Source organism: Papio anubis, chromosome 15 (assembly GCF_008728515.1).
Source record: "Papio anubis isolate 15944 chromosome 15, Panubis1.0, whole genome shotgun sequence".
Lineage (NCBI taxonomy): Eukaryota > Metazoa > Chordata > Mammalia > Primates > Cercopithecidae > Papio > Papio anubis.
In genome coordinates, this window is record NC_044990.1 from 19589434 (window position 1) to 19612781 (window position 23348).

General features: G+C 38.7%; 1 protein-coding gene across 1 annotated transcript; it reads left to right on the plus strand.

Moving 5' to 3' along the window:
- Positions 1–60: 60 nt before the first annotated feature.
- Positions 61–23040, plus strand: WBP4 (WW domain binding protein 4). Its single transcript, XM_003913804.4, has 10 exons — positions 61–227; positions 1179–1251; positions 3526–3588; positions 3674–3797; positions 7341–7514; positions 10268–10314; positions 11535–11610; positions 14792–14985; positions 19405–19568; positions 21757–23040. Coding segments are annotated over exons 1-10 (1128 nt in total). The 5' UTR covers positions 61–225; the 3' UTR covers positions 21968–23040.
- The last annotated feature ends 308 nt before the right edge of the window (positions 23041–23348 follow it).

Below are 23348 nucleotides of genomic sequence, written 5' to 3' on the forward strand. Positions count from 1 at the left end.
CCCTGTAGGGGGAGGGGAGAGGAGGCGATTTCGAACGCGGATTGGATCGTCTGGGCACCCGTAGTTGGGAACGGCGGAACGCTGGTCCCTGGGACTAAGGAAGGTGTCTGGGTAGGAGCGAGGTTCGGGTGGGCCTCGGGCGGCTGGATGAGCCCGACTCGTCCCGCTGAGAAAGCGCGAGTCTGAGTGGAACCCTGGACGACTTGCAGAGCGGCTGGCGCAGTCATGTGAGTTGGGTCTCAGGCCCTGAACAACGAGGTGTTGTTTCTCTGGGCGGCCCCTTCTCGCCCGGGTCTTCCCCTCCTCTCCTCCCTCCCTTCGGCCGGGGGCGTGACGGATGCGTTCTTAACTCGCTCGGGACCGGCCCCAGACCTGCAGGGCCGGTTCTCAGGGCGGGGTAGAAATGTTACCCCGCCGAGCGCCCTGGGGTATGGGGCACGGGCTCTAGGGGGAGGCCGGCGGCCGGTTCAGGGGGCGGATTGGACGGCCGCGGGTGAAGCGACGCAGTGCTCTCTCCACGACGCTGTCGGGGGTCGCAAGCGTCCCTTTGGGCTCCGAAGCCCCTGAACCCTGGGGTATTGTGAAACTAGGGCTGGGCTGCGGCCTCCCCCGCCCACTGGAAGCGGCCAGCCCTGGATAGCGTAATGATTTTTTTTTTTGGTCGGCCGTCTACGAAGTCCCACGGCTTTTCCAATTCTCTCTTGCTTTGAGGCTCAAGAACAGTTTGTTTTAACTGATAGTCTCGGAGGAACTGCAGTCTTCCCCCAGAGTAGTCTTGTATGTTTTTCTTTTGGTGGGAATAACTTGATTTAAGGCAAACTTTATGAGTTTCCTCAGGTCTCCATTACATCAACCTCCCCCAAAGCCAGAAAGGACAAATGTTGTCTAAGATGTTCCTTAGTTTTTCATAACGATGACGGTAACAAGTGAGGAATTTTTGAAAGCCATCTTATTGAAGGGAATTTTGTAGTGAATTAGGTACAGACTTTTCCTGCTCTGCTGGCAACAGAATTTCAATTGACTGCTGCAACCAGATAAACAATAAAAAACGGCTGTATATAACAATACAAGATTTAGTAGTAGGGGCATGTATTTCAAAATTTAAAAAATGTAAAGCATGCAAAATTTTACCTTTTTAAGTTTTACATGAGCTTAGCCTTGTTTTCTCCCTTTTTCAGGGCGGACTACTGGAAGTCACAGCCAAAGAAATTCTGTGATTACTGCAAGTGCTGGATAGCAGACAATAGGCCTGTATGATAATTCCGCTATTAGAGATTCTAATAATAATTGTGTTGAATGAAGTACTTTTTTATGTAAACTCAGTTTACAAAGCACTTTTATGCACATTGCTCTTGCATTTTAAAAACATCCAAAGATTTCTGTTTTCTCAGTCCCCTATGAAAGCTGTGAGCCTTCTTCCTTTTCATCAACCTAACTTTGATTATGTATTAAGTGAAATTATTTCTCTGTGGCCTTTAGGGAAATGGGCAATGAGTAGGTCATCTCATTCATGTTTATGAAGCACCTACATTATAACAATAGTGTTCATAGTACTGTCATACACAAAGAATTGTGGAAAGCCTTTAAAATATAAAAGCAACATTTTAGTTTTTCTTGTATATTTTCTGCTCTAGAAATAATCAAGTGTATTTAATGCAGAGTTGTATATCTTTAGATGCTTAAATTTGAAAGAACACCATTATTCCCTTTCTCATGAAACAAAGTAACAACTCTGTTAGGTATGTTGTTAGTCTGTCTCATAGTTGAGATCCAGTGTTGAAGATGTAAAGCAAAAAGCACACCACTGATTTTTCTCCCTTCTTGCCTGTCAAAATGCTATGTACCTACCACATAAACACTAAGGTATCTATTAAATGTATTTTATGTTGATACCCTTTTTACTTGGCAAAGTTGGATGCACAAAGAATAGTAGTCTCGTATTTTAATGCTGTGGATTTCTTCTGTAGACGTTTATTTACTGTTATCTGCAGGGTGTTTAGGATTTGGATTTTTTTTGATGTTTTGGTCTTTTTGGATAGTTGCTAAAGTTCTTGACTCTTTTATTTTACCTGGGCTATCGTTATAAATAAATACCATGAATTTTTAAAATCACACAAATCACTTAAAGTCTCTCTTTCTTGGAGGTACCTAGGCTGTAAAATGAATTTTGTGAATTATCTAGAGTAAGTAATCCCTTCCAGTGTAGGATTGGTAATACACATTGATTTAACCTTTAATTAGTAACAAAGTTAATTTAATTTTGAATGGTCCTTTAATATTGTATTCTTTGTGTAGTGTAATCAACCTTAGGAAACCCAGTGTATGAAAAACAGGAGGATTATCTGCTTTACAAAGTCACACTTTAAAGATGAATTCACGGTAGTAGTTTAGAATAGCTCAGTTAATGCATCATATAAGATTTGATTGACAGAACTTATTTTGCAGAGCTTGCCAGGAATTTCTTACTGCATTTAACTAGAAACTTGTAATTTAGGGAGCATTTCTGATTGTTTAAATGGATAATTGCGCTCACTCACCCGCCCCTGTCCCCAGTCATCCAGTTGCCATCACTCCCCATAGGTTATCATTTTTTTTTCATTTTCTTGCCTATCCTTCCATTGTTTCTACATGCATGTAGACACAAGTTCTTCTTCCAGCATACGTAAAAGGTAATGTACTGTATGTATTGTTCTGAACTATAGTTTTTAAAAATTGAACAGTATGTAACTGGAGCTCTCTTTGTATCTATACGTGAAGAGCTTCTTTTTCTCTGTTACTGCAGCCTATGAGAATGTACCGTAGTTTAGCCAATCAGTCCCCTAGAGATGGATACTGTATTGTTATTGCAAACAGTGCTGCAGTCATTAAGCTTGTATATATCATGATTTTGTACATGTGCAGGTATATCTATAGAATAAATTACCAGAAATGAAATTGCTGTGTCAAAGGGTAAATGTATTTGTAGTCTTGATGTTGCCAAATTATCTTCCATAGAAGTTGTACATTTTGAACCATTACCACATTGTAGAAAAGCGTTTGTTTATAATTTAGGAGGAATCTTAAAATACGTACTTTTCTCCTAATTTTGAGGAATAAAGCAATAAAATAATTGTTCTCTATGTCCCTCCTTACGACAAATAGAGCAATAAAATTCTAAAGGCTTTTGATGTTGAAAGTTGTTTAAAAATCTTTTGGCTTCATGTCGTGTTTGAGTCCTCATTACAATCATAGTCACTAGATTAGTCATCAAGGGTACCTTGTATTTTTCTCCATTAATAAGGTCATCATGGTTTATTTTAAGAACCAAAGGAAACCTAGTCAGAGGACATAATAATAAAACAATGTCGTTCCCTAGCATCATTTGATTAAAAGGGCCAGTTTGCATTAAATTTATGTTTTCATCTTTTCTGCCATTCATTTTAATTTTAATTTTCTCATGTTTATGAGAAAATTGTTTATGTTTACTATGAATTTTATGATGTTTATGTAGTTTTCTTTTGTATTTTCTCTTTTTTCATTTTCAAGAGTGTTGAATTTCATGAAAGAGGAAAGAATCATAAGGAAAATGTGGCAAAAAGGATCAGTGAGGTAATTTAGATTGTTTCTTTGCTAATTTTTCTATGCAAATGTCAGTCCTTTATCTCACTTTCACTGTTATGTATGTCTTACATAGATTAAACAGAAAAGCCTGGATAAGGCAAAGGAAGAAGAAAAGGCATCAAAGGAGTTTGCTGCAATGGAGGCAGCTGCCCTGAAAGCATACCAAGAGGATTTGAAAAGGCTTGGCTTAGAATCAGGTGAAAAAAAAAAAAGCAGCCAGCATGTTTTAAAAGTAACATCAGAGGTCATGCTAAGTAAGCTTTGATTGTTTCCATAAAGAGGTTATAAACTCAGTATACTCTCAGTGCTTTTATTATGCATCATGGCCCTGTTTAGACTATGGAAGTTTGTTCATGCCCTTTTGTTGTACTTTTAATGTTTTATCTTTTAACACCTTCATTCATAGCAGCCGTACTACTTTGGTAATCCTAGCTCTATCCTAGGTAAGTGGTTCATTTCAGAGACACTTTGAGGTTTTTAGGTATTCTAGTTATTTGGCTAAAAGACACTCTGCATTTAAAAAGAGGCCCTGCATTATAATTATAATTCACTGTGTCCATATGGTGAAAATTATGAGTCTTGTATATTTATATGGGTGATTATGTAATGAATTAACCTTTTGTGGACAATTTGCAGATTTTACTACTAGAAGGAAGTTCCAGGTGAAAGACATTATTTAACTAAACTGTGTTTATCTTGTCATTGAATTTAGGCTTTAAACTGGGAAGGTTTTGTGAATAATTCTTCCATATCAAATCGATTTTCCTTAAGCCAAGCATATAGCAGATCTCAGTTGATCTTACGTACTGGTTGCAGTCATCAACATGTGATGGTATTCCTCTAATAAAAACAGCTTTCAATTAAGGTTTTAAGCAGAGTACCAGTTAAGCTAATTGGCATTGTGTTCATTAAATAAGAACAGTTGTAGCCAGACTTTAAAAATGTTATCCTGGACATTGGTAATTAAAAGGTGGGAAAGTTGTTTGGTTCCTTGAGGATAAAGCCATATGTTCATTTTGAAAGGAAAAAGGATTTAGGCATTTCTGGAGAATTAGGAGTAGGTGAAAGTCCAACTATTATCAATCATATGCATTGAGAGATTCCATTATGCTGCCCTTTGAGCAAATAAATTTTACCATTTTATATTTAAATGGATTTTTCCTATTAAATATTATCATTGCCTTGTTTTTCCAAATAGGATATATATGCCTTTAAACATACAAAAATGCAGTACAAAGAAAAGAGATTTTGAAAACTCACTAACTGTTAAGACCTTTTGCAGACCTCTTCTTTTTTTTTTTTTTTTTTGAGACAGAGTTTCGCTCTTTTTGCCCAGGCTGGAGTGCAATGGCGCGATCTCGGCTCACTGCAACCTCCGCCTCCCGGGTTCAAGCAATTCTCCTGCCTCAGCCTCCCGAGTAGCTGGAATTACAGGCATGTGCCACCACCCTGGCTAATTTTGTATTTTTAGTAGAGACGGGGTTTCTCCATGTTGGTCAGGCTGGTCTTGAACTCCCGACCTCAGGTGATCCACCTGCCTCGGCCTCCCAAAGTGCTGGGATTACAAGCGTGAGCCACCGCGCCTGGCTGCAGACCTCTTCTTTAGATCTTTTTTTAAATTACATATTTTGTGCTGTGGTCTATTTGCCGGTTTTATTTTTTCTCTCAATGATATATCAAATGTATCTTTTCTTTTAAATAATTAGGGAGATAATATCATTTTTATATGGTAGTTAGGAGCAGACTTTGGAGTCAAACAATTTCCTCTTGTTAGTTATAATTTTAGATTATTAAAACTAAGTGACATTATGGTATAAATTGCTTATTATGTGACCACACATAACAAATGTTGAATAAATGGTAGCCACTGTTATTTTGTCTCTGTACTATAATTTATTTAATCTTTTCCTGGTTAACATTTAGGTTGCTTAGCGTTTTTCACTAAGATGCATTAAGCATCTTTATGCATGTATCTTTTTACACTTATTTGTCTCTGTAGATTCAGTTTCTAGAAGTTACATTACAGTATCAAAGTGTAAATATATTTTATATTGATAGTTAATACCACATTGTCTCCAGAAATGGACTGATTTACATTTTCACTAGAACAAAAATAAGTTTACTAACCCGTTTTAGGAGTAACTAGCCAATCCTTTGGAAAGTAAAGACATTGAAAACTATTTTTCTCTCTTTTTTTTTGAAGACAGGTCTCGCTCTGTCACCTGGCTGGAGTGCAGTGGCACAATCATGGCTCACTGTAGCCTTGACCTCCCCGGCTTCAGTGGTCCTTCCACCTCAGCTCGCCACCAGTCCCAGCTATTTTTTGGTGGAGACAGGGTCTTGCCATGTTGCCCAGGCTGATCTGGAACTCCTGGCCTCAAGCAATCCACCTGCCTGGGCTTCCCAAAGTGCTGGGATTACAAGTGTGAGCCACCATCCCCCACCAAAACTACCCATTTTTTCAAACCAATGTAAATACCTGATCCATCAAACTAATGCTGGATTTGGTCATTCTTTTCAGTACTTACCGATCTTCTGCAAAACAACAGAAAAACATTTCTTTGAATATTAGCAAAAGTAAATGTTAATTGGCTGGGTGCTGTGGCTCATGCCTGTAATCCCAGCAGTTTAGGAGGCCAGAGTGGGAGGATTGCTTGAGCCCAGGAGTTCAAGACCAACCTAGCAAGATGGTGAGACCCCACCTCTGCTACGATATAAAAATAAAAAATTAACTGGGTGTGGTGGTACGCACCTGTAGTCCCAGCTACTTGGGATGCTAAAGTGGGAGGATTGCTTGAGCTGAGGAGTTCAAGGCTACTATAGTGGGCTTTGATTGCACCACTGCACTCCAGCCTGGACAACATAAGAAAAAAAAGTGAAAGTTATCTGAATTGTCTTTGTAATTGTTGTCCATTTTTCTATTAGAATGTTTGATTCATAAAGGATCTTTGTTAGGAATATTAACCCCTTGCTATATTTATTGTAAATATTTTTTCATTTGTTTTATATTTTTTTTATTTTTGTCATACAGAATATCTTAATTTTTGTGTAGTCAAATTTAACATTATTTTACTTTGTGTTCTTTTTGTAACTATCTTTGACCTAGTATTTAATAAAAAAGCGGGAAGAGAGCAGGGAGTGGGAAACAGCTTTGCTTTTTTCCCAAATAATTAACCAGTTAATCTAAAAACTTTCTTTTTAAACATGCTTTCTTTATTTCCATTTTTATTATTTTATTTTTATAGATTTAGGGGGAACAAGTGCAGATTTCTCATATGCATATATTGCATAGTGATGGAATCTGGACTTTTAGTATACCCATCGCCCGAATAGTGAACATTCTACCCAATAGGTAATTTGAAAACCTCTTTTTTTAATGATCTGTCTTTTATCCTCTTGATATGAAATACCAGCCAACCTGAAGTTGGCCCTGTATCTGGACTATTCTGTTTCAATTATGTACTTGCCTATTTCTATGTCAGTTCCACACTGCTGGCTGTATTTTTAACCCATAGTTTTAGAATAAGTTTTAATAGCTGGTAGAACTAAATTCTCCTTTTCTTTTTATTACAATTTTCCTGCCCTTACATGTTTATTTTTCCGAATGAACTTTATAATAATGTGTCAAGTTCTCAAAAGAATCTTAGGTTTTTGATTGAAATAACGTTAATGTTTTATGCCAACAACAATAAAAAATAGTAGTTAACTATGGCTGCTTTACCCTTCTCTCATCTCTTTAGAAATTTTGGAGCCAAGCATAACACCAGTAACCAGCACTATCCCACCCACCTCTACATCAAATCAACAGAAAGAAAAGAAAGAAAAGAAAAGAAAAAAAGATCCTTCAAAGGGCAGATGGGTAGAAGGCATAACCTCTGAGGGTTACCACTACTATTATGATCTTATCTCAGGAGGTAAGTCATTTAGGCATAAAACTGGTAAAGAACAGTGTCACTAGTAGAATAGAACAATTTATTTTATGTTAGGATTTGTATCTAATATTGGAACATTTTTCATTTTTGCCCCAAAGGTAAGAAAATTATGTGCCCTTTAAAAAGGTACCTTTCTCATAGTGACTAAGTGTGATACTTAGTCAAAGCCTTTAATAATGACTTTCTTACAAATAAACTATAGCTTTATATTTTCTCAGCAGTAACTTCTGTAAGTATAAACTAAATGGAAATAAAGAATTTTGCATAGAAATAAGGAATCTGAAATCCACTTCACAAATTATAGGGGTACTTGAAATAAAATATTCTACAGTAGAGATTTTCTTTTGGGAGCCAGTAACTGATTTCTTTTTTGTGTAGCTGCCTTGATTGATTTGATATTATTACTGAAAAATGGCATTGTGTATTTTACTGGAAACTGATACCCAACAGAAAAATACACAGTGCCAAGGCCAGGTGTGGTGACTCACGCCTGTGATCCTAGCACTTTGTGGGGCCAAGGCGGGTGGATCACTTGAGGTCAGGAGTTCAAGACCAGCCTGACCAACATGGTGAAACCCCGTCTCTACTAAAAATACAAAATTAGGCCAGGCGCAGTGGCTCACACCTGTAATCCCAGCACTTTGGGAGGCTGAGACGGGCAGATCACGAGGTCAGGAGATCGAGACCATCCTAGCTAACGTGGTGAAACCCTATCTCTACTAAAGATACAAAAACTTAGCCGGACGTGGTGGCGGGTGCCTGTAGTCCCACCTACATGGGAGACTGAGGCAGGAGAATGGTGTGAACCTGGGAGGCGGAGCTTGCAGTGAGCTGAGATTGGGCCACTGAACCCAGGAGGCGGAGCTTGCAGTGAGCGGAGATTGGGCCACTGTACTCCATCCACAGAGCGAGACTCCCTCTCAAAAAAAAAAAAAAAAAAAGCCGAGCGTGATGGTGCATGCCTGTAATCCCAGATATTTGGGAGGCTGAGGGAGGAGAATCGATTGAACCCAGGAGGTGGAGGTTGCAGTGAGCCGAGATCACACCATTTTACTCCTGTCTGGGCAACAAGAGCGAAAGTCCATCTCAAAAAAAAAAGAAAAGAAAAAAAAAATACACAGTGTCATTTTACAGTAACAATATCAAAAGCATCTTTTTGTTTTTCCTAAAAACTAAATGTATTTAGGGTTTTTACTCCATATATATTTTGGAATAAATTAATACACTTATTCTACATTTACAGAGCATCTTACTCTCCAGAGTCATAAAATTTAGTGACAGAAACAAGCTTGATACAAGGAGGAATTTTAAAGTGCTGTAATAGAAGTGTAATTAAGATTATATGGGAACTCATAATAATGTTGAATTCATTGTGATTATGTAGCTTTGAGAGATTATCATAGGAGTTACTTTAGAGCTGATCTCTAAATTAAGATAAGGACGTCAGGAATGATGCCTTACTCACCATTTTATCCCTAGCACCTAACTTAGTGCCTGGCATAGTGCAGACACTCTGTGTTTTGATTAAAGAAGACTTCAGTAGATTATTCAGAGGTACAGAATCCAGACAGAACAATATGAACTGCAAAAAAGGTTTGAAAGTACTGGAAAATAGTGGTCGAGGTAAAACATGCAGTTGTTTGAAGACATCTTAGTAGAGTTAGACTGGAAGGTAAACTGGGGCCATATTATGGAGGGCTGAGAGAATGATGGCGCCATTTACTTAGATATGAGATACAGGAACCAAAAATAAGTTTAATGGGGACAATAATGAATTAGATATGTTGGATATGTTGAATTTGAGGTACCTACAGAATATTCATATGACAACTTTTGGTAGCTGATTGATGGTTACAGTGTGGAGTTGAGCAAAATTGAGTCTGGGGATGTAGATAATATGTTAACCTTTAGGAGTATATGAGATCACAAGCAGAGAGAATAGAGCAAGAAGTAAAGAAGGTGAGTGTTACATATATTAAAGGAATGGATAGAAGAAAAGCCAGCAAAAGAAGGTTAAGAATGCTAGGAAGGTAGGAAATAAGATCAGAGAGTTAATCATGAAGAAATCCTTGGGCTAACAATCTTACTGTAATGACTGTTATCATTAGGATCATAATTACCTTTGGACTATGTAGAAAATTAATCTGTTAGAGTTTGCACTGAGCTTTAAGTGACATGCATATTGTAGTTTAGCAATGAAGATACCATAAATGATGATGTGCTAGCTATTAGAAGTCTTTGTCAAATTCCCTTAGAAACTATTCTTTCTTTTCTCCCTTCAATGTTTATTGCTTGCTTCTTTTTTTCAAATGCTACTTTATATTCTCTTCCTCTCCATGATACATGTTTTTAATTTCTGCATACTAGTTGTTCCTCTTCTGAGTCCTTACTCAATTTATCTCTTAATCTCCCTTGCCCCAAGATATCAAAAGGCCTTTGAAACTTATGAAACCTGAATTCTATGAAACCTTTATGAGAAGCCCTGCCTGGCTCTAAAATTCCTGTGGAAGTTCCAGTAACTTCTAATCCCTTGTTCTGTCCTTTCTTCTTGGTTACATAGCATTCACATAGATTCTCTGTACTGGGGTGTATGTTCTGTTTTATTTTTCAAATATGTTTTAAACTGTAGACCTGTAGTGTTTTGTACATAATGACTGTAAGTTTTGTCCAAATTTTTTGGAAAGTGTTTTTTTAAAGCAAAAACATTTTATAAATGCAATATATTTTGCTTTAAGCATCTCAGTGGGAGAAACCTGAAGGATTTCAAGGAAACTTAAAAAAGGTAACTGAAGCATATTCATAGTGTTTTTGTTTTATTCTTTAAAGTGATTGGTTTCTTGGGGTTTTGTAGAGGTTTGTTAAAGCAACTTTACTTACAAATACTCCACTCCCTCCACCCCGAAACTGTGTCCTTTTTTTTTTCCCATAATGCTTTTGTTAGAAGGTTGAATGGAGATGAAATAGTGGTATCTGGCCGGGCGCAGTGGCTCACACCTGTAATCCCAGCACTTTGGGAGGCTGAGGCGGGTGGATCACGAGGTCAGGAGTTAAAGATCAGCCTGGTCAAGATGGTGAAACCCCATCTCTACTAAAAACTACAAAAAAATTAGCCAGGCGGGGTGGCAGGTGCCTGTCATCCCAGCTACTCAGAAGGCTGAGGCAGGGGAATCGGTTGGACCCGGGGTGGCAGAGGTTACAGTGAGCCGAGATCGCACCACTGCACGCCAGCCTGGATAACAAAGTAAGACTCTGCCTCAAAAAAAAAAAAAAAAAAGTACTGATATCTATCCAAAAACAGCATTCAGGGCAAATATTAGTTGGTTTGCAGTCAGTTGCCATTCACATGTCACTGTCCATTTGGAAAGAACTGTTCCTGGCTTTCAAAGGTGAGACATTCACTCCTTGAAAGTTGGTTCATTATTAGCAAAAACCAAGCTTCCTGGCCATGATTAGTACTACCACCCCTAATGCCCAGGTATATTAGTCAGTTCTTGCATTGCTATAAAGAAATACTTCTGAAACTAGGTAATTTATCAAGAAAAGAGGTTTAATTGACTCACAGTTAAACGCAGGCTATACAGGAGGCTTGGTGGCATAAGCTTCTGCAGAGGCTTCAGGAAACTTAAAATCATAGCAGAAGGCTAAGGGAAAACAGTCACATCTTACGTGGCCAGACCAAGGGAGCAAGGGGTTAGCCGGGAGGTGCCACACACTTTTCAATGACCAGATCTCAGGGGAACTTGCTCACTATTTCGACAGCAGCACCAAAGGTGGATGGTGTTGAAACCATGAGAAACCACCCCTGTGATGCAGTCATCTCCCACAAGGCCCCATCTCCAACATGGAGGATTACAATTCTATATGCGATTTGGGTGGGGATGCAGATCGAGATATCACCAGGTGTCAGGAGGAGAGGCAAGGGTGGCTGACTCTGTCTGAGTTATTCAATAGAAATTCATCATGGTTATCCTCAGTTTATGCTGGGTTTTTTCCTCCTATTAGACAGCAGTGAAGACCGTTTGGGTAGAAGGTTTAAGTGAAGATGGTTTTACCTATTATTATAATACAGAAACAGGAGGTAAGTATTACCTTTGATTATCTTAAGTATTTAAAATTGTACGTGGAACTGCTTATTGGCCTGCTGGTTAATCATCTGAACTTGGAAATTTTAGTATATGATAAACATTTGTATAGCAAACATGAGTTATTTTTTGTAAATTAAAAACAATACAGTAGAAAAGCAAAAAGATTTCTATTCATGTTATATTGTGCTGTTCACCAATGTTATTCTGAGTTGATACTGCATTCACAAACTTAAAAATAGAATCATTTTAGCTTTCTCTGATATTACTATTTTTATAATTATTTTAGAAATACAGTCATTACAGCCGGGCGTGGTGGCTCAAGCCTGTAATCCCAGCACTTTGGGAAGCCGAGACGGGCGGATCACGAGGTCAGGAGATTGAGACCATCCTGGCGAACCCGGGAAACCCCGTCTCTACTAAAAAAAAAAACACAAAAAACTAGCCGGGCGCGGTGGCGGCGCCTGTAGTCCCAGATACTTGGGAGGCTGAGGCAGGAGAATGACGTGAACCCGGGAGGCAGAGCTTGCAGTGAGCCGAGATCGCGCCACTGCACTCCAGCCGGGGGACAGAGCGAGACTCCGTCTCAAAAAAAAAAAAAAAAAAAAAATTACAGTCATTACCTTGGAAAGTAGCTTAGAGATCATCTAGCCCAACTTGCCTTTTCCTTTTAAAAAATAAAACTGTGGCTGGGCACAGTGGCGCATGCCTGTAATCCCAGCACTTTGGGAGGCTGAGACAGGTGGATCACCTGAGGTCAGGAGTTAAGCAACCAGCCTGACTAACATGGTGAAACCCCGTCTCTATTAAATACAAAGAAATTAGCTGGGTGTGGTGGCGCATACCTGTAATCTGAGCTACTTGGGAGGCTGAGACAGGAGAATCTTGTACCTGGGAAGTGGAGGTTGCAGTGAGCCGAGATCGCACCATTGTACTCCAGCCTGGGCAACAAGAGCAAAAGTCTATCTCAAAAACAAACAAAAAAGTAGGCCGGGTGCAGTGACTCACGCCTATAAGCCCAGCACTTTGGAAGGCCAAGGCGGGCGGATCACCTGAGGTCAGGAGTTCGAGACTAGCCTGACCAACATGGTGAAACCCCTTCTCTAGTAAAAAATTACCCAGGCATGGTGGTGGGCACCTGTAGTCCCAGCTACTTGGGAGGCTGAGGCAGAGAATCACTTGAACCCAGGAGGCAGAGGTTGCAGTGAGCCAAGATCGCACCACTGCACTCCAGCTTGGGTGACAGAGCAAGACTGTCTCAAAATAAAATAAAAAATAAAACAATCTATTTAGTAGTGTCTAACAAATTAGTAAAAGTGAAAATTTAAAAATGTGTCAGTTGCATAAATACTTATGAAGCATGCATAAATACTAATTGTTATCTAAAACTTTAATGTTTCATCTAATTTAACATAAACTGCTATAACATTAATGTGACTTTAGGAGAGGTTTGTTTTTGTTTTTTTAATTCTGTTATCATTAGCTCATTGCATAGCATTAAATCTTTTAGGAAGAAAAGGCCCTTTTAACCTCCAAGTAGATATTTAACCTGCCCAGTTACAGCAATGTTTATATTCCAGTACAATTGAAGGTTGGGATTTTTATACATATAAAATAGTATAGTGATATAATGTAGCTTTAGAGTTAGACAGATCTGAGTTCAATGCACAGCTTCTTTCCTTACCAGTGATGTGACTGTGGGCAAGTCACTGAGCCTATAGTCACTCTTCAGTGAAGTAGAATAAACATATGTGCTCTGTAAGGTCATGAATGTCGTATGTCATAAAATTCCATGAATGTCGTATGTCATAAAATTCCAATAACAGTGCTTGGCACACAGTAGGTGCTTAATTACTTGTTGAACTGGCGCGGCAGCTCACACTTGTAGTCCCAGACCTTTGGGAAGTCGAGGCAGGCAGATCAGTTGAGGTCAGGAACTCACGACCAGCCTGGGCAACATGGTGAAATCCCGTCTCTACTAAAAATACAAAAATTAGTTGGGCATGGTGGCACTTGCATGTGATCCCAGCTACTCAGGAGGCTGAAGCAGGAGAATCGCTTGAATCTTGGAGGCGGAGGTTGCACTGAACTGAGATCATGCCAAGTAAATAAGTAAAAATAAAATAATTTCTTGAAAGTCATATTGTTACTTGTGTGAAATGTGGATAAGGAAAAGTAATGTTTTTCATTAACCCTGCCAAGAACTCTGTATTAATTAAGGTACCATATATATTGATTTGCCTTGAATGATTACAGTTTATTCCTGGACCAGAATAATTATTAACAGCAGCCCCTTTCACTCTTAAGACTCTCCCAGTTGAAAATAGGTAATTAATTACGAGGTAATTAGAAATATTACTGTTTGCTAAAAACCCAATGAACCACTGGATGGCAGTAGAGTTAGTCAATTGAGATTCCCACTGCTGCCCCCCCACCACCAAACCACCATATAAAAATGAGAACTTAATACTCAGTGCTTCACAATATAATTTCACTCGATGAAAATCTTAGGAATTTTTTTTTTTTTTTTTAAATTGAGACAGGGTCTTGCTCTGTAGCCCAGGCTGGAGTGCAGTGACATGATCATGATTCACTGCAGCCTCTATTTCCTGGGCTCAAGCAGTCTTCCCACCTCAGCCTCCTGAGTAGCGGGGACTGCAGGAACATGGCATGATGCCTGCTAACTTTTTAATTTTTTTTAGAGACAGGGTCTTGCTATGTTTCCCAGGCTGGTCTCAAACTTCTGGGTTCAAGCAATCCTCCTACCTCGCTTTTTCAAAGTGTTGGGATTACAGGCATAAGCCACCACACTGGGACCAGGAAAATAAATCTCTGTGATAAGTTTCAGGAAATCTCTTGTTTGCTCATTATCAGTATGTTTCCTGAAATTGGTGTCAGATAAATTGTGAACCGTTAGAAATCTCACCCCGTTCTTAGGTCTCTCATTCCATTGGAGTTATAGTTTATACATCTAGTAAATCCAGGCTGTTTGAAGTCAATTTCTGAAAGATACAAGAGTAAGAGGTTTGGGAACTCTATTATCTTCTTGATCAAGAGATAATATGAAATTAACATACAGTATTGTCATTTAATAGTGTAAGTGATAGAGGTTATGTTGAAATTACATCTGAATAGAATTAATAACTAAATAACCTGACTTTAAAATGTGTTGAACAGAATCCAGATGGGAGAAACCTGATGATTTCATTCCACACACTAGTGATCTGACTTCTAGTAAGGTCAATGAAAATTCACTTGGCACCCTAGATGAATCCAAATCATCAGATTCGCATAGTGATTCTGATGGGGAACAGGAAGCAGAAGAAGGAGAGGTCTCTACGGAGACGCAGAAACCAAAAATAAAGTTTAAGGTAGGTTTTTTATTTTTACTCTTCACATCAATTTTTTTTTTTTTTTTTTTTTTTTTTTTTGAGATGGAGTCTTGCTCTGTCGCCCAGGCTGGAGTATCTCGGCTCACTGCAACCTCCACCTCCCGGGTTCAAGTGATTCTCCTGCCTCAGCCTCCCGAGTAGCTGGGACTACAGGCGCGTGCCACCACACCCAGCTAATTTTTTGTATTGTTAGTAGAGACAAGGTTTCACCGTGTTAATAACCAGGACGGTCTCAAATCTCCTGACCTCATGATCTACTCACCTCAGCCTCCCAAAGTGCTGGGATTACAGGCGTGAGCCACCACACCCAGCTGATACCAATTTTTGAAAAGCTCTACAGACCTTAAGTCTTCTGATAGAACATAGAAATTAAGACATATTTTGGCAAGTGGATAAATAAAACTGGAAACAGGAGCCCATGAGTCAAAGCAGAGAAGACACATTATTAGCATTGAGCAATGGTTGCAATTGTTGGCCTGAGAAATGTAGGAAAATTGAAAAATTCCTACATACCTAAGCTACACCTAGGATCTTGTCATTGCCTACAGTTTCTCTACCAACTTCACAAATCTTGATGGAACTTAGAGTAAGGGTTATGTCCAGTTTACAGAGGAGCAGCAGCAAAGCCTTCGTTGTAGTTACCATCTCACAATGATTATAGCCAGCCAGATTTAGGTAATCTGGTATCCAACTTAGGATAGAAATAATTAATTTCTGTCATCAAAATTAATGTATTCCAACAACAACAACAACAAAAAATACAGAACCCTGCTGAACATAGATGCAAACATCTTCAGCAAAATACTGGCAAACTGAATCTAACAGTACATCAGAAAGATTAATACACCATGATAAAGGGATGCTTTATTCCAGGGATGAAAGGATGGTTCAAAGTATGCAAATCAATAAATGTGATTTACCATATAAACAGAATTAAAAACAACCATATAATCAGCTCAATAGATAAAAAGCATTTATTAAAATTCAGCATCCTTTCATGATAAAAACCTTCAGCAAACTAGGCACAGAAGGAACATACCTTATAATAATTAAATAATAAAAGCCATATATGAGGCCAGACACTGGCTTATGCCTGTAATCCCAGAACTTTGGGAGGCTGAGGCAGGAGAATCGATTGAATCTGGGAGGCGGAGTTTGCAGTGAGCTGATATCGTGCCACTACACTCCATCCTGGTGACAGACCGAGACTCTGTCTCAAAAAAAAAAAAAAGCTGTATATGATAAACACACAGCCAATGTTATACTGAATGGGGAAGCATTGAAAGTATTCTTCTTAAGAACTGAAACAAAGCAAGGATGCTCACTTTAACCACTGCTTTTCGACATAATATTGGAAGTCCTAACCTGAGCAGTCACGCAAGAGAAAGAAAGAAGAGGCATCCAAATTGGGAAAGAGGAAGTCAGACTGTCTCTGTTTGCTGATTAAATGATCTTAGTACCTAGAAAACCCTAAAGAGCTCTCCAAAACACACCTGGATTTGGTAAGTGACTTCAGTCATGTTTCAGGATACAAAATCACTGTACAAAAATCAGTAGCATTTGCATATACCTGTATCTATACAATAATGGTAAAACTGAGAACCAAATAAAAAACTCAATCCCATTTGTGATAACTACAAAAAGAAAAAAAATCTAAAAATCTAGGAATACATTTAACCAAGGAAGTGAAAGATCACTACAAAGTGAACTACAAAACACTGATTGAAGAAATCGTAGATGATACACACAAAGAAAAAATATCTCATGCTTATGGGTTGGAAGAATCAATATCACTAAAATTACATACTGGCCAAACCAATCTATAGATTCAACACAATCCCTATCAAGTTACCAACCTCATTTTTCACAGAATTAGAAAAGCCAATTCTAAAATTCATGTGGAACCAAAAAAGAGTCTCAATAACCATAGCAGTCCTAAGCAAAAAGAACAAAGGTGGAGGCATCACATTACTAGACCTCAGACTCTACTCCAAGACTTTTGTAACCAAAACGGCACAGTACTGGTATAAAGATACACACAGATTGATGGAACAGAATAGAGAACCCGAAGTAAAGCCACATACCTACAACCAGCTGATCTTCAACAAAGTCAACAAAAATATACACTGGGGAAGGGATACCCCATTCAATAAATGATGCCGGGAAAACTGGCCAGTCATATGCAGAAGAATGAAACAGGACCCCTACCTCTCACCATGTACGAAAGTTAAGATGGATTAAAGACTTAAATGTTTAAAGATCTGAAACTATAAAAACCCTAGAAGGAGGCTAGGCATGGTGGCTCACGCCTGTAATCCCAGCACTTCGAGAGGCTGAGGTGAGCAGATAACCTGAGGTCGAGAGTTCAAGACCAGCCTGACCAACATGGAGAAACCCCATCTCTACTAAAAATAGAAAATTAGCTGGGCATCCTGGCACATGCCTGTAATCCCAGCTACTCGAGAGGCTGAGTCAGGAGAATCGCTTGAACCCAGGAGGTGGAGGTTGCAGTGAGCTAAGATCGCGCCATTGCACTCCATCCTGGGCAACAAGAGTGAAACTCTGTCTCAAAAAAAAAAAAAAATTCTAGAAGGAAATCTAGGAAAAACTAATCTGGTGATTGCCCTAAGCAAAGAATTTATGACAAAAGTCTTCAAAAGTAAACACAAAAACAAAAATAGACAAATGGGAGGGACTTAATTAAATTAAAAAGCTTATGCACAGCAAAAGAAACAATTAACAGAGTAAATAAATAGCCCATATATTGGGAAAAACTATTTGCAAACTATGCATCCAACGGACTAATATCCAGAATCCGCAAGGGACTCAACAAGAAAAAAACTCCATTGAAAAGGGGGAAAAGGACATGAACAGGCATTTTTCAAAAGACACACAGATGGCCAAAACACGTGAATAATGCTCAATATCGCTGATCGTCAGAGAAATGCAAATGAAAATCACAATGAGATACCATCTTATACCAGTCAGAAGGCTGTAATCAAAAAGTCAGAAAATGTCTGGATGCAGTGGCTCATGCCTGTAATCCCAACACTTTGGGAGGCTGAGGCTGTCAGATCATTTGAGATCAGGAGTTCAAGAGCAGCCTAATCAACATGGTGAAATTTCTTTTACTAAAAATGCAGAAGAAATTAGCCGAGTGTTGTGGCGCATGCCAGGAGAATTGCTTGAACCTGGGAGGCGGAGGTTGCAGTAAGCCAAGATCATGCCGTTGCACTCCAGCCTGGGTGACAGAGCGAGACTCCATCTCAAAAAAAAAAAAAAAAAAAAAAATTAAGAAAACAGATACTGGCAAGGATGCAGAGAAAAGGAAACACTTATACACTGTTACTGGGAATGTATGTTAGTATAACCTTTATAGAAAACATTTCTCAGAGAACTAGAAGCAGAACTGTTATTCAATCCAGCAGTCCCACTTCTGAGTATCTACCCAGAGGAAAAGAAATCATTAAATAAAGACACCTGCACTCATGTTTGTAGCAGCATTGTTCACAATAGCAAAATGTTGAAATCTATGTAAGTGTCCATCAGTGGAGAATTGGATAAAAAAATGTGTGTGTGTGTATATATATATATGTATACACACACACACAAACACACACACCATGGAATACTACTCAGCCATAAAAAATGAAATGATAGCTTTTGCAGCTATGTGAATGGAACTGGAGGCCATTAATCTAAGTGAAATAACTGAAAGGCAAATACTACATGTTCTCACTTACAAGTGGGAGTTAAACAATGGGCACACATGGACATACAGAATGGACTGATAGATAGTGGAGACCATAAAACGTGGGAGGGTGAGAGGGAGTTGAGTTGAAAATCTATCTATTGGGATTGTTCAGTATTCAGGTGATAGATACACTAAAAGCCCAGACTTTACCATGACATATACATGTAAGAAATCTGCATTTGTACCCCCTAATTATTTTTAAAAAGGTAAATTATACAAAAAGGGAAAAAATTACAAAATACAGATAGGCAAGGACAAACTCCCTATACTCTTGCCACCTCCCAGAAAAATTCAACAGAGGCACAATTATAAAGGGAGTCACTGTTGGATATGCAAGTAAAGTAAGAAAGCAGAAAAGAGGAGAAGTTAAGAGAACCCTGTTTATATGTCCTTAATTGTAGAATTTAAGACATTAAGGTGATGATTTAGGGAGCCTTTGTCATAGTATATCAACATTTCAGACATGGAAAACTTAAGCAGTAAAGTTCTATGTATATTTATTGTGTTATGTGCAAATTTAAATTGAGTTAGTGAATTATTTATAAATCTATAACAATACCTTTAAAAGCCTTAGTTAAAGTAATTTTATTTTCGTCCTGGTAGTTTTGCTTTAACTGTATTATTTCTTGGCTTTTACATTTCAGGAAAAAAATAAAAATAATGATGGAGGAAGTGACCCAGAAACACAGAAAGAAAAAAGTATTCAGAAACAGAATTCATTAGTTTCAAATGAAGAAAAATCCAAAACTTTTAAGAAATCAAACCCATATGGAGAATGGCAAGAAATTAAACAAGAGGTTGAGTCTCAGTAAGTACCTGGAGCTTTAATCTCACTGTTATTACAAGTGATTTTACATCCCAGTACTTCCCTAAATTGCAGTAAGTAATTTCAAGGATGCTGTGCTTATTAAAAGTATAGCTTGAGGCCAGGTGTGGTGGCTCACGCCTGTAATCCCAGCACTTTGGGAGGCTGAGGTGGGCGGATCACAAGGTCAAGAGATGAGACCATCCTGGCCAACATGGTGGAACCCTGTCTCTACTAAAAACAGAAAAATTAGCTGGGTGTGGTGGCATGTAGCTGTGATTCCAGCTACTCAGGAGGTGGAGGCAGGAGAATTGCTTGAACCCAGGAGGTGGAGGTTGCAGTGAGCTGAGATTGCGCCAGTGGACTCCAGCCTGGCAGCAGAGCAAGACTCCGTCTCAAAAAAGAAAAAAAATGTATAGCTTGGCCGGGTGAGGTAACTCACACCTGTAATCCCAGCACTTCAGGAGGCCAAGGCAAACAGATCACCTGAGGTCAGGAGTTTGAGACTAGCCTGGCCAACATGGCAAAACTTTCTCTCTACCAAAAAAAAAAACAACTTAGCAGGGAATAGCAGCACACATTGTGTTCCCAGCTACTTGAGAGGCTGAGGTAGGAGGATCACTTGAGCCCAGGAGGTTGAGACTACAGTGAGCCATGTTCACACCACTACACTCCAGCCTGGGCAACAGAGTAGGACCTTGTCTCAAAAAAAAAAAAAAACAGCCGGGTGCAGTAGCTCAAGCCTGTAATCCCAGCACTTTGGGAGGCCGAGATCGGCTGGATCACAGCACAGGAGATCGAGACCATCCTGGCTAACATGGTGAAACCCGTCTCTACTAAAAAATAATAAAAAACTAGCGGCACCTGTAGTCCCAGCTACTCTGGAGGCTGAGGCAGCAAACGGGAAGGCAGAGCTTGCAGCTGAGATCCGCCACTGCACCTGAGCCCAGGCGGCTGGTGAGCTGAAATTCGGCCTCAAAAAAAAAAAAAAAAAAAATTGTAAAAAGTAAATAGATAAACAAATATTGCAGCAACTCAAGTATTACTCAGCAAAGTACATTTCTATAGGATTCAGTGTTGCTATTTAGTTTTATAACTTAAAACAGCCTATGATAACTGACAGCAAAGAAGGTCCTTGATGGCCAGGCAGGTGCAGTGGCCCACACCTATAATCCCAGTACCTTAGGAGGCTAAGGCAGGAGGTTCACTTGAGCCCAGGAGTTGGAGGCTGCTGTGAGCTATGATGGCACTACTGCACTCCAGCCTGGGAGACAGAGCAAGACCCTGTCTTAAAAAGAAAAAATCCTCGGAATAGACTGCCTTCTGCAGAGCTCCATTCTCCAAGTAGGATGATATGTGTTTTTCAACAGGTTTTATGCTCTCAGCTACTTAGAGTTAAACATAACGATCTATCTGGTCCATGGTCCAAAATCTCATAGATGAGACTGATGGGTGTGATGTGACTAACTTGCTCTTTCACGGACCAGTTGACAATCTAGGGAGTACAGTACTGTGATAGGCTCTTTTTAATCAGGTACTGATATCAGGACCACTCAACTGATTATTTATAACTAATCATGTGGATGGTTGAAGGGCTAGTTCTTAGAAAAGGAGTGCTAGGCATACAGCTCCAGTCTTCTACACAAGGAAAATGAGATCTCAATTCACTGCAACCTCTGCCTCCCAGGCTGAAGTGATCCTCTCACCTCAGCCTCTCAAACAGCTAGGACTATAGGCACATGACACCATGCCCAGATAATTTTTGTATTTTTTGTAGCAGTGAGGTTTCGCTGTGTTACCCAGGCACATCTCGAAACTCCTGAGTTCAAGTGATCCTCCTGCCTCGGCCTCTCAAAGTGCTGGGATTACAAGCGTGGGCCATTGTGCCCAACCGCCTTATCCCTTTACTTGTACTGCTTATATATAAGCCCAAGCGTTTTCTTAGATAATGCATCCTTTGTGCAACAGGAATAAATGAATACATAGACCTTCTCCCGGCATTTATCGACCTGAATAAGTGCTCAATATCTTAAATAATATTGTAAAGTCAGTATTTTAAAGTAATTCCTGCTCCAAAATGAGCAACTTCTAATGTATTTTCATTAGAAAGCTGATCTTAGGGCATTGGTTATATGAAAGTGTTTGTCTTACCCTGTCAATTACTGGTTTTATTTTAACTCTTTATTTCCAGTGAGGAGGTAGATTTGGAACTTCCAAGCACTGAAAATGAGTATGTGTCAACTTCTGAAGCTGATGGTGGTGGAGAACCCAAAGTGGTATTTAAAGAAAAAACAGTCACTTGTCTTGGAGTTGTGGCAGAAGGAGTGGCCCCAGTCTTCAAAAAGAGAAGAACTGAAAATGGAAAATCTAGGAATTTAAGGCAACGAGGTGATGATCAATAGTTGCAGGAGAGCTTTTTGTATATGCTTTTAGGACAGAATGGAGACTTATATATCCAAAGTTTATCTGTGTTTGTTTGTAAGTACTTTGATGCTAAAAATTTAGATTTATTCTAAATGTATTTGATGTGAATTAAAATAAATATTTTTTCATGTGAAATTTATTTTGGTTCCTAAAATGGAAGCCTACCACATTGCATTGTAATACAGTGTATTATGTTCTGTGTCTAAAAATTGCTAATTAAGTCATAATTTAAGATGCTATGTATCTGTTATTTAAAACATGGAGAAACAGGGCCTTTATTCCATTGGTATTCATATGAACATATTTATCCTGCATTGAAAATGCATTACTTTTGCACATTGATGTTAACTGTTGTCCAAATAAGTATCAGAGTACATGAGAAGATTCACAGCCCAGTGATGATTTGGTTCTGAGGCTGATGTAAAAAATGAATGCATATTGGCTTACCTTACTCAATTTAAAGTCAAAAGCCAACAACCAGGAGCAGCTCAGGTACTTCAGAGGTGCTTAATAATGGAGTGAAAACTGGACCAGAGGTGGAAATGTATATTTGCCCCAGTTCACTTCAAAGCAGCAAACGTTTAAGCATTTTACTTTGAACCAGGCATTGTGTTAGGAATCCAGGGATAAAGATGAATGAAATGTATTTCTGTTCTTCAGTAGTTCACATTCTAGCATATTCCTTTTTTCGCCCAGTCATGCACTCTTTTTAGCAGCCTTATATGTACTAGAAAAGATTTTTTAAGGTTTATTTAAAGCTGTGTAGATGAAGACTTGATCTAAAATAGTATAAGGTCTCCGGCTTCAGTAAAAGTTTTTAGTGTTTACTTAAATTAGTAATTTATCACTTTCTGTCTGGTTAAAATGTCTTAAAAAGTAGAATTTTCTTATTTAATCCATTTAGTAGTTACCTCCTTTTTACTTTTCAAATTCACAAAATTATATTTCTCATAAATTGTATAGTATTTAACTTTTGATAGTTAATATTTGTCTTTTTAAGATTACTAGTGTACATGTAAAAAAATAGCTTATTAAAAACTTTGTCAAAGAATAAGTTAAGTATTGTTGTTATTCTAATTCCAGTCAGAATCAACTTAGCATTGGTGAGATAGTATTTGGAGATTTGTCTTTGCATTTTTTCAGTCTACTTTTTGGGTATCTTATGAATGTGAAAGCCTAAACTTTCCCCTTCATTAGGAAAAGATATTTTATAGTTCTTGATAGCCCATTCATCATCTAGCTGAGCAGTGCATTTTGGGGCTTCACTCTTCTCAGCTGGAAAAAATAATGGACTGTAAATGCAGTGCTCCTATACTTTACCCACATTTAGCTCTTAAAAAATACAAAATTGAAGGCATT